This window comes from Vigna unguiculata, chromosome 10 (genome assembly GCF_004118075.2).
Source record: "Vigna unguiculata cultivar IT97K-499-35 chromosome 10, ASM411807v1, whole genome shotgun sequence".
In the NCBI taxonomy this organism is placed as follows: Eukaryota; Viridiplantae; Streptophyta; class Magnoliopsida; order Fabales; family Fabaceae; genus Vigna; species Vigna unguiculata.
This window is the reverse complement of record NC_040288.1, coordinates 39930311-39943407: the sequence shown is the minus strand read 5'-3', so window position 1 is coordinate 39943407 and position 13097 is coordinate 39930311. Positions and strand designations below refer to the sequence as shown.

Below are 13097 nucleotides of genomic sequence, written 5' to 3'. Positions count from 1 at the left end.
TTTATAGAGTTGAGGTTGAGAAACTTTGCATATGTTACTTTTTCTTTCCTTTGTTTGATTTATTGAGTATTCCTTTTTATGATAAAGTGGAACGCAAAAGCTGGTGGACAGTGTTTTAAGGCTATAAATTAATGGTTGCTCAGAGTTATTTCCTTAATTTGGGGTTGCACCTTGGGATTGTTTTTGGGGTAGCTAGGGTTGGAGTAGAGGTAGGGCATAATAGTAGTGAGATCAATGTCAGATGCTTTATTTATTCCCTACACCAATAATTCACTTTAACAAACAAAACTACACAATCTAAGAACCTCATTACAATAACAACAATATTCTTACAATACAACTCCATCATCAAACAAAACTTCTTCACTTCACATACCCTTCTCTGTAAAATGAACATTCTCATAGGAGAACAAGATTGAGTTCATATTTCTCAGCCAAGGGTTTAATTATGATTTCAACAATTAATAATGTGTATTACTTGATTAAGGAACCTAGCTAGGTCACCTTATCATATGTTTCAACCAATATTATAGTGTATTTATTTATTATTTAAGAAATTTATTAGAATCGAACGCTTATTACTAGACCAAAAGTTATAGCTGTTAGTCAGGATGTAATTCTTTTTACTTAAGAATGTAACACAAGCTCGAGTGTCATGATTTGATTGTGATCCGACCCACTTGATATCCGTTACGGTCACAAAACAATTGATGTCACGTGCAATTGTACCGACATAAATTATACATTATAATTAATTGTTCCTTCACATACAACTATATATCTTTTTGCTTTACATAAATTTGGTGATTGTCAGAAAATTGTTCTTTTGATATTTTGATCAAAGCTTAATGATTTGGTAGACATATGAATCTGAATTTTACCAGACAAACAAAGCTTTACTAAGACGTATTTATCTTTAATAAAAAAAATTGGCAAGAATTTAAAGTTTGTCTAAAAACCTACTTTATGACAAGGTTTATAAATATAAATATATATATATATATATATATATATATATATATATATATAACAAAAAAATATATTAAAGTTGTTAAGAAAAACTTATTTTGAAGGATATTTTTTTTATTCTCCTTGTTTTTTTTTTAATTTAGTGATTTTAATAAGTAATTGGATTAAAGTTAAATAAAGGAGAACATGGTATAACTAATTTTAGAAATTCATGACAATTTGCTTCTTCTTGTAATATATTATGTGTTCATAATAAGTCGATTTATGATAGGGTTTGTTTCAAGATACGAAGTCTGACCCATTTACTTAAATAAATATTTTTTAAAAAGAAAGTAGAGTGTGACATTTTTAATAAATTGTCTAGGTCAGGTGACAAGTTTTTGATATGCATTTTGACCTATCTTCATTGATCAAGTTGAAGAGAAAGGAGTGAATATTTTAAAACTATAATATGATAATATTACTTATCTTTAAAGGGAGCAACTAGCAGGACAGTTGTGTTACTTTAGGAATTTGATTCAATGAAAGCCCTTTTAATATATATATTATTTGTTTCAAATTTAAATTTTAATAATTTATATATGCAATATTATTTATTCATTATAAATTTTAGTTGTAAAAAATAAATATTTATTGTGTGTACTAAAATACTAATTTAAGTCAATTTAAATAAAACACTATTATTAAACACAGTTAAATCGTTGAAACATTTATATTATATATTGTTGATAAGAAATATTTTACCTATCATATAGACATGACTTAATAGATAAAAAATTGAAATTAAAGAGTTTTTCGTAATGCATATTGCATAGACTAAAATATTTGTGATTTTGTTTGGTGATTAAAAAAAGTGTATTTGTTTTATATTATGTATTTAAATATATTTTGACTTCTTAAAATTATTAGTTAAAACCCATCCCTAGCAATAAAAAACTTCAAAATTTTAAATGGAAAATAACGATAGAATATCAATAATCATTTTGTAAATTAATATATAATATATAATTGTTATTATAGGAATGGATGGTAGTGCGTCAATAGTTATTAGTGGTGGTAAATTTGAATTAAGATTTGAAATGATTATAACAATAAATTTTAATTTGAAGTTAATAATAAAGAAATAGCGAAAGAATTTTTTTCTACATATAAATTTTAATTGAACCATCAAATTCCACAATTTCATCCTTTATTTTCTCAATCGAGTGGTTTTTAAAGTAAAAATAGTGAATTATTCAAGTATTAAAAGAAAAAAGAATTAACAAATTATTCAAGAATTTTGCTTCAATATATTAACTTAACGACTATAAATGGATTTTCAATATTGTAACCATTATATAAATAGTTTTATTAGTAGAAATAATAACGCTACAAGATCACATTAATGGAGTATTTTGATAATTAATGATCTTGTACTAAAGTTTAAGTACATCAAATGTTGATAATTATATAACCTCATAAATATTTTATGCAAATATATTACTTGATAAATCAAATTTATTTAATTGAGATCTAAATAATTAAAAAAATGTAAAGACCTCATCTATTTAACAAGAACCACTATATAATTTATGACTTACTAATCCTACAAAAGTCAGTGACTTTTGATTTTAGTTTTATAAAAAAATATTTTTATTCCTATAAAATTTGAAATCAGTCTTTTTATTCTTTTAAAAAATGTATACAATTTGAAATCACTCTAAATTATTTCATTGATTTTTATCTCCTTAACATTTAAATCCTCTTTGGTCCTGATATTCATTTACAACATAAATTAATAGCATTTGTTTTGTTAAGTGACACATACACATATGTTTAATTAGTCAGATGATATCCAATTTTATTTGAATGTGTCAGTTTAATACTGTTTTTATAAATGTGTCAATTGAGTCCTAATTTTTGAAAACATGCCTTAATTAGATCTATTTAGAAAAAAATTATTAATGTTATTAACGGTATTGATATTTGAAATGACTTATAAAATTAAGTATTGATATTTATATTAAAAATTAGTGGTAAAAGTCATGAATAAAGTTAAAGACGTTAATAATTTTTGTCTGAATGAGACTTAATTAAGTCAATTTTTCAAAAGTTATGACTCAATTAACATTTTTTTAAAAACAGGTACCAAACTGACACATTTGAATAAAAATGACTACCATACGACTAATTAAACTCATACGCATATTATCTTGCCGTTCTATTTAACATGTCCAATACGTAATTAGTTAATTATCATATAACATACTATAAGGATAAAAAAAACTATTTTTCAATTTTAGAAAGACCAAATATAAAACAAAAAAAAAATCACAGAAAAAAAAATATTAACTCATTTTACATTGAATAATATCTTTTGTTTTAAATTATTGAAATCCTCAAAATAATATTTACGTTATAAATTGTTGTCCAATATTGCAACATGTGTATCAATGACAACCAATAATTTAACCTCCGTCCATGAAAACCTATATCTTTTTGTCCCTATCATATTCTATTTTTGATGAATACCTAAGCTTCACCAATATTTTCATATGTTTATAAACATTTGTGATATTTACTAAATTATTTTTAAAAACTGTAAAAAAAAAAAAAAAAAAAACTCCCAATATTAAATTTTCATTTCTATTTTTCTTCACTTATGTGAACTCTTTCTTTTAAATAGTGGATTTGATCAAATTTTCAGACAACAAAAGAAACAGTGTTTTAGGTTTTTCAACTTTTTGCTACCTAGGAATCTGATGAGTGAATTTTATCTAAGGATTCTGCCGACAAGATGTTCGATACAAAGCATGCGCAAGCTAGCTAGGTCCAATTTGCAATGCTTATGTTGTTTGGTAGGTAAGATTTTTGTGAAAACCATTTAGATATGCTAGCACCTTCATATTCATCATGTATTAGGAATTATTTCACTTCAAGAATCGATTTTATTTGAAGAATAATACCTTTTGTGATGATGGTTTTGGACAAAATGCTTCTTCTCCTTAGTGTTTGAGTTCTTTTGGTCATTTGTTGGAACTGAACTTTGTTGTGTGTGTGATGTCACCTTAATAATTTGACACTAAACAAGGTTTTGCATGTGATGGTTTTGGTATAATTTGAGACAAACACCACACAGCGAGTTCCGACCAAAAAATCAGGAACTCTGTCCACTATGATCCAAAAATGGGAAAAGAATGTGAGAGATGCAGAACAAGGAAAATTACATTTACCAAACGCCAAACAACAAGTTTTAGATCCATACCAGCACATGGCCTTGTACGTATATACGTGTGTTTTGGTCCTATACTGTGTATATATATGTTTATACTTATTTCTCTGCTTTGTAACAGCATAAACAGATTCAACCAAACCAGAAACAAGTATTTAGTTAATGAGGTTATATCGTGTTATTTTCTTTAGTTACAAGAATTTAAAAAACTAGGAGTCAAGATCAAATACAATACTACAACAACTTTTAACAACTTTTAAGAAGATTATTAAGTGATTAGACCGTAATTAGACAGATAAGACAGATAGAAAGGTAAAAATCAATTAAGGATATATAAATAAAGGAATCAGATAAAATTGTTGAGATCTTTTTAATAACATTTTTTACAATTCTGATTTCTTATTTAATAACTTACTTGAGCGTTGAAGTATCTTGTATAAGTATGTTTTCCGACGAAATTATAAGAAGATATATAAGAACTAAGGAATAATAAGGTGATATGCTGCTTTGTAAGAACATTTATGAACAGTTTCTATGAAATTATTAGTGATGTGATGTGAGTCTCATAGTATACGGAAGATGGTCTAGTGTGCATCTTTTGCAAGAACATTTTTCTTTTCTGCACATTAAGAATCCATGAAAAGGAAAGATGATAACCTCATACATGGTAAAAGGAAAAGGAAAAGAAGTTGGGCTCATCACAGCATTTGACACTGTTGAACAAAGGTTATGAATTCAACACACCACATGTCATATGTATGGATGATTATTAGAAGAAGGGATAAGAATTGGATCAGATGGATTCCTTTTGACCATTGGTCTTCCACTCAAGAATATTCAATAATAACCAGAAAGTTTATGCCTCTCCAACGGACCAGAAGCTAAGTGATATCTATCAACCCCTTTTTAATCAATTGTGAACTTTTGCTTAATCATGCACGGAAACAACAAAAATCATAAAGAAAAAGAGGAAAAAGGGTTGAGACTGAGTTTGACACCTTGTTGATTTTGTTTCTTGTTTTCTCTTTTTGTGTTGTTGATCTCTCTTATCACAAATAATTTTTAAGCTTGGCCCTGCTTATTATGACCGCAAATTTTGAAGTCAAAAGCTCCATCGGGTGGTTTCTGTGTCAAGAAACATCCTGGTCAAATATTCTACCCACAACCTTTATTTAAAAAAGATAATCCAAATTAATTGAACTTTTAACCCTTTTTTTCTCTCAATAACAGACATTGTAAGAGCGAGAGAAAAAGGATGAGACATGAGTAAGATGCATTGTAACATATTAAAGCAGCAAACTCCAATTCATATCCCACAATTCAATTATTTGAGGTGACTTGAAAAACAAGCTTTAAACATTCTCATGTGTACATCGTAGACCAAACATGATTTCTCCTTACTTTCACTGTGTAATTATATTCTTGTTATCTCATTTAATGTTATACTCACATTAACAGAATTAAAATTCCAAAGATTCTGCTGTAAAAACCTAGTTATGATGATAACCAAGATTGATTAAAAGTTAAGATTGATCACAGATTGGGCAAGAGTCTAAGACTGATGGAAGTATAAGCAAAATACTTTCAATCAACCAAACTTTTTTTTTTAATGTCATGTGATTGAGTTTTGACATTACGAGAACAAGTACAAAATTTATTCTCGAAGTTATATCAGAAAAAAAACCAGTTAAAAGGTAAAAAGTGGCACTTGAGTTTTAGATTTACTGTTTATTTCCATCTAGTAACTCCGTAGTACAAATTTAGATAATAAAATTAAATATATACTAACTATAATTGAAATCAATTTAGTTACTACACACTGTAAAAGATATCATGGCCCTTTTAAACAGTTTAGCTTTTTAAGTTGATAAGAGACTAATCACAACACAGAGAACTTACAAGTATGAAGTTTAAGTTGCAGAAGAGAAAGAAACGTATGAGACGTAACTGAATGATACATTGCTGGTACAAGGGAAAGAATGCTTCCCACTCAACCGAGTACAGTGATGATGCTATGAAGAAATTTGATGTGTTTTCCCAATTAAATGAGAATGCTAATACAAGGGAGAAACCAACTAAATAGAAAGTAAGAAGAAAAGAATACCACCACAATTTCAGGTAGTATTTTTATATGCTAAATTATGTAGGTTGATCAAATGTTCCCTAACTCTAACATTGTTTCCTTGTTTCTTAGTAACAACCAATCATTCCGTGGGGCCACCACTATGCCGTTGCATAGCAACAACTGGCTCACTGCACCTGGAACACCTAAATGATGGAGCAGCAGCACATCGTGTCCTAAGACAGTAGTAACAATATCTGCAACACAAAATGTGAACAATTGTTTAGTCATTTTTCACTTTTCATGAGAAGCGTGTATATATACATAAAGGTTGGCATATATGAACATTCCATAATCCCACCAAATTGTTATGACAGAAGTTTCTGCAGTGATGTACCTGTGCTGACAAGGTAGAGCAACATAAGGAATGGTTGGAGTGGCCAGGCAAATGGGACATGCTGAACCATCCTCGGATGAACTTGATGATTTATCTTTTGAGAAAGGTCGGAGAAGATTTTTCACGGATGATGAATTAAGAAGAGGAAGAAGCAACAGTAACATTTCCTGCCATCAGAACCTGAGAGAATTAGCTCCAATGGATTGTAAATTCGGATGTGAAACATTCTTGCAAATTCACTTGTTATCAGAACCAGAAGAACACATCCAGTTGCAACATAGCCACAACCATTTTTAGTGTATGTTTGGATCAGTTGGAACACTCAAACCCAACTTTCAGTTTCTATTGCACACTTTGACAACATGTTTGACAATTTTTCAAATTTAATCAAGCAAAATTCATCTCATACTCCAGTTGACTAAAAAGCTAAAATATGTTGCCTTTTTTCAACTCCAGTAGAATTCAAAAACCTTTACTTTCTAACTGAAATCCAAACGCTCACAAATTATCATTAGTCTCAACTAGTAAATAACTGAAATATCTCATCTAACCCACAAGAATCCACAAATTAAGTACAAATAAATTTAAGAAGAGGGGAAGAAGTACCGAGAATTCATTCCAAACTAATTGCCTGTTCATATATTCAAAGCTAACAGCACGATTCATATTTGGGCTCCCATATACAAGCCTGGCTCGTAAGGCTCTTTCAATAAGATTTCGATATCTGCTTTACAAAAGAGCCCAACTAGAAGATAAGTTTACATAGCAAGTCAAACTAAAAGAAACCAATTATATGCCAGAAATATAGAGAGAGAGATATATCCCATAGGACCACAGAACCTTCACACCAGATGAGCATTCATTGTTACACTATATTCAACAGTTTTTATTAAAAAAGCTATTCTAAAACTCACCATTGGGTTAAAAATTCCTATTATATATATATATATATATATATATATATATATATATATATTAACTGCAAAATTTTAGATTAATCCAAAAGTATTTGATATCTCACTTGTGTACATCAAAATTACATAATATATACATTTGAAACATGTGAAAATGAGAATCACTGATTATCTTATTGTAGTGTTAAAATTTTATAAAACTTGGCACAAACAATCTGGGTAACATGTAGTAACAGTTGGATAGATGAGATATATATTTTATACAAAGTTAATAGTAAGAATATTTTAACTTATACACCAGTATAAGGTGATTTCCCCTTGTATCAAATGAGAACATTTCTTAAGGTGAAAGTGAGAACTATAAACCCAACATAAAACCATACATTATGTTTAAAATTAAGTAGTGGACATGACCACTTAAAAAAGTCGTGCACATTTTTCTAAAAATAAAATATTATCTAATTTTATTTGTAAAATTTAATCTGTGATCATGATATATGAGCACTTAAAAAATTCATGTACAATATTTTAGAAGTTTGACAGATGAAATGCTATCTCATGATTTATATCTGCTGTTCTCATTTCTCATAAACAAAATTTCTACATCATATTTGCCTATATATATATATATATATATATATATATATATATATATATATATATATATATATATATATATATATATATATATATATATTTCAGAACACAAACAGAAGAAACAAGAGGTTTTTTCTTTATCAGCAACAAAAGAGGTGTTGAGTTAACTGTTTGGTAGTTGAAATGAATCACCTCCCAGTGCAAAGAAATATCAACAGGTTTCCAAAAGAAGCAGCTCTATAAACTCCTTCTATTCGTTGTATCAAGATCCATAGGCGTCGTGCCAATGGTCTCTGGAAAAAAAAGAAAAATTGAAAGTCAAACTGGAGCTCACTTTAACTAAATTCATGATGTTGTGTAGACTTGCAAGTTGGCAAAAAAAAATACCTGCTCAGTATCACCCCATCTACGAAAAGCAGAGAAGGACTGCAATCGAGCCCATATATACTGACCACCAACAGTGGCAACACAATACCAAATTTTCTGCGCAACAGTGAGTCCAGGTCCCTCCAGACCAGTTCTAACTGTGTGCAATGTACCACACAAGAATGAGAAGTTAGCAGCTAAGAAGAACGATGAACATAGGACAAGAATGAGCAATACTCAGATAAAGGTATACATGCACTGATAACAGATCACCAGAAAAAATTGTACACTTTCCCTCTTGTTTATGGGTTTGTTTAAGGCATTGACATACCTCACAAAACGGTATAACACTACAATTTAACACCTTCAGCAGTATGCTATTGACCATGATGCACCATACAAACAATCATAAACAAAAATTGTAAACAAGGACTTTAGAAAAAAACTGCGCGCTCAAATTTCTATCCAAAGGTGTCGACAGGATATCATCTACTACATTTATCAACTATCATTCATGATGTCAGTAATGTCAACAATAGCTGGAGATTTTCCACAAAGGTCATTCCGAGTGTTTAAACCTCACAACTTATCAAATAATCTATTAGAATTCAGAAGCGTCTCACACCATAGAAGACATGCTTATCTACATAGCACTACACTACACTGCAGAAAGATGAGATTCGGACCTTCGTACCTTTATCTCTTGGTTCTACTGCACGCTCATCTCTGTACCTCAGGTTCATGAGAGCAATGCCTGGGGTTGGCTTATCCACCCAAATTGAGAACCGCCAAATAAGAAACTCCAGGAAAGCATCAAGCTCCGCTTCATACTGAAATAACATTCCTGGCTAATCCCAAAAAACAAAAGAAATTTGAAAATGTTCAAGCAAGTTTCTAAATTGATAACAAAATCACCACACACAATGGTTTACTACTGTAAGTCATACATAACTGTACCTTCATTAATGAGAACACTTTAACCAGCTGCTCTTTCAACATGGCTGACATTTCAACATCCAATCGTGCAGCATCGACTTGGTTAACTCTTGATATCGAAATTGGGATTGCTGACTGCCGAAAACCACAACAATAACTTAAACAACACTGTTGCAAAAAAAAAAAAAAAAAAAAAAAAAAAAAAAAAAAGAACAGGGAAAGGGAAGCATACTATGCAACTTGATCAAATATTCAATCTTCAATATGATAACAAAAACAAACTTTAACAACAGTAAACTATTAATCTCCACTACGTTTACAGAAATTCAGCTCATCTCTAGCTTCAAACAGAAAAACCACACCCCAAGAAAAAAAAAAAGTAATTTTTATCACAAGCAGAAGGATTTTGGACAAAAAAAAAAAAACCCAGTAAGAGTTAATGAATGAACATGGGATTCCGATTATATAAATGAATAGAGAGAATATGGGCAAACCCTAAACATGAAAAGAGGTAAAGTTAAGGGGTTCAAAGAATGAATTGTATTGAAATGAATAGAGAGAAGGACCTGATGAGAGAGGGAAAGGGATTTCCATGTGGGGAGAAGGGTATGGGAAGTGTGAATCCAAGCATCGTGTGAAGGGAGAGTCATTGCGTGATGATGAAGATGACAATGAAATTGGTTTGGTTGAGTTTTGTGTTTCCATGCACAGCTTCTTTCTCTCTCTAATCTCTGTGTTTGTTGCTTAGTTTAGAGAGAGAAAGAGAGATCAGAAGGGTCTGGTCATTGCTGAAGGAAGCTGAACTCAACAAAAACAAGGAAAACACTGATGTTGCATTTCATTCTCCACCGTCATTTCATTCCAAACACACGGGGCTTCTTTCGTCTTTTCTCACTTTTTCGCAGATTATTACTTAAATGAAAGACTCAGTACATGCTTTTATTCTTGGCTGAATTGCTTTTTTTTTCATTATTTATTTCTTTTATTTAAATTAGTTTGATAATATAGTAAAATGGTCATTATTGTATTAAAATATATAAATATGAATAAATTTTCTTAAAAAAAATATCCAAAAGTTTTGGTAACACATAAGAGGGACATAAAAGAAGTATCATTCATAAAATATTAAGCATATATATTTTATGACAAAATATTAAGCATATATATTTTATGACATTGAGTTATTTTTTTTTGGGTTAATTATGTTTTTCGTCCCTTAAGTATGGGTAATTTTTGGTTTTAGTCCCCCACGTAACGTTTGGTCATATTCAGTCCTCCACGTTTTAAATCTAATGGAATTGGTCCCCAATTTTAAACTCCGTTAATTTTAATTCACACGTGTCTAACGGATGGCCACGTAAGGATCCCGTTTTCAGTTGAGAGGAATTGATGAACAACACGTGGTCTTGATATTTTAGGACCGTTTTAAAAGAGGGATTTAGGGTCTTTCTGAAACCCTAAAATTGGAGTGTTCGTGTTGGTTTGGGAGGGGGTATCGTATTGAATTCTTTGGCAGCCAAAATTGAAGTTTGAAGATCGTTTTAGGGTGATGAAAAGTGGGAGCAGAGGGATTCATTGTACGCAGAGGAGTAGTGGTTCGAAAATTTCGCAGACCTGTTCATCGTCGTCGGATATGACATCCAAACTGTGTGGATGTGGGAAAAGATTATTGCTCCTAAAGGCAACGACTGTGAAGAACAAGGGGAGATTATTTTGGAAATGTAGAAACTGGGCTGTAAGTGACAAATTTGGTATTTATTGGGCGAACTTGATTTCGTTTGATGTCTTAATGGTTTTGTTTTATTTATGCAGTCCAATTCTCATTGCAATTTCTTTGAATGGTTTAATGAAGAGGATTCTAAATATGAAGGGAACGCACCGGACTTTCAAGACAGTGGTAGAACACGAACTGAAGAAGATGAAGTGTGTTTGGAGAAGGAGAAAGTTATAGTGGAGTTGATTAAGAAAAAGGAGAAATTGAAGGTGAAATTGCAAGAAGAGAAAAAGTTTGGGAGATTCATGCAAGTTTTTTTCTTTTTGTCGTGGACATTAACAGTTGTCTTTGTTTTTATGTTGTTGTTCAAGTTCAATTGCAACTAGTTTTTTAGTAACTATTATTTAGTTGTGATTAGTTATGTATGGAACTTTAATGGTTAAGTAAGTTTGAGGTAACTTCTGTTGGGGAAGTGTTTTGTATTTGTAATATGGCAGTAATGAATGAAATGAGAAGTTCAATTGTGTTTTACATGGTTGTGTTTTAAACTGACAAGTTCATGCGTAGAAACAAGTCTGTTGTAATTTATGAGATAATTTTTACTTAACAACTGTGCTGTAATTTAATTCATTGTTAAATAGCAATGGTTATTTGCTGTGACTTTTATCCTGTAAGGTTTCCTTTGATGTTAACAGGATATACATTTAATTGATTTCATAAAATTAATCCATACATGAAGTTTTACTGCATTATCACAAAACACAAGTAATCCATACACAAAGTTTGACTGCATTATCACAAAACACAAATAATCCATACACAAAGTTTTACTTCATTCACAAAACACAAGTAATTCATACACAAGTTTTAATGGACACCAGACATGTGGTCCATACATCTGAATACAATATTGCTTTAATCCAAAAAGTTGTCCACTATGATATTGCCCACGGCTACAAAAAGTGGTCCACCATTAAAAGCAACCAAAATAGTTTGATTCCTCCTTGTATTTCACGTGGGTTGAGCAGAGGTTGAAGTACTTGCTTGAGACCCTATCACTTGTGCAGCCATGCTTCTGGTTTGGGTTGTTGGTGGTCTTTCTCCCTGGTTCACGTTTGCAGCAACTCTCAGTTTGGATCTTCTTCTACTACTGCAGCTTTGGGTAGATGGTCCTGCAGCGCTGCTAGGTGCACTAACACTTGGAGTTCCTTGTGATTGTGCTTGTGAATTGGGTATGTTTTACAGCTCCAGATTTTGTACGTTTGAATGAAAAAAAAATTGAATCAGAGGTCCAGTTTGTGTTTTTACCTTTCTGTGCCTGATTCCCCTTCTACAGCTCCTAATGTTGTGTCCCATCTGCTTACACCTGCTGCACTTCATGATAAGATTTTTCTTTGATAGCTTGGAATGACTGACATGTTCATCAGCTTCCCTTCTTCTCAGTTTTTTGGGTCTCCCAGGTGGTGTTTTATAAATTGGTGGGAGTAGTTCATGTTGAGTGCTTTTAGGCCACAATTGTTGTCCATTGATTGGGGTTATTTCTGGGCTATAGCATGCCTCATATGCAGCTCTTGTTGTGTGTTAGAATATAGTCTGAATGAATGCTATATAAATTGAATGGAAGTAAGTTGTTTACCTTTTGTTGATCTGAGATGAAAATCCAACGATGGTTTTCAATGTCCCCAATATCTTCTAGCAGTAGTGAAAGAAACCACCTCTATGTCTCCTTACATTCGTTTTCTACAGCAGCAAATGCAAGTGGAAAGTATTGATCATTAGGGTCCCTGCCCACCGCAACCAAAAGTTGACCACCATAAGCTGTTTTCAAGTGGCATCCATCAACCCCTATAAAGGGCCTGCACCCAGCCAAAAACCCATTCTTACAGCCTTCTAAGCACATGTAGAAACAACCAAACCTTGGTGGCAGACTT

The 13097-nt window shown here is 31.2% G+C and overlaps 1 protein-coding gene across 1 annotated transcript; it reads right to left on the bottom strand.

The window, feature by feature from the left end:
* Nucleotides 1-6075: 6075 nt before the first annotated feature.
* On the bottom strand, nt 6076-10329 carry LOC114165732 (peroxisome biogenesis protein 2). The gene is made up of 8 exons (XM_028050308.1): nt 10019-10329; nt 9474-9587; nt 9211-9364; nt 8538-8674; nt 8343-8443; nt 7246-7363; nt 6640-6806; nt 6076-6499 (listed from the first exon to the last, which is right to left on the bottom strand). Exons 1-8 carry the CDS (start codon nt 10100-10102, stop codon nt 6385-6387), a joined length of 990 nt encoding a protein of 329 aa, XP_027906109.1. The 5' UTR covers nt 10103-10329; the 3' UTR covers nt 6076-6384.
* Nucleotides 10330-13097: the final 2768 nt, after the last annotated feature.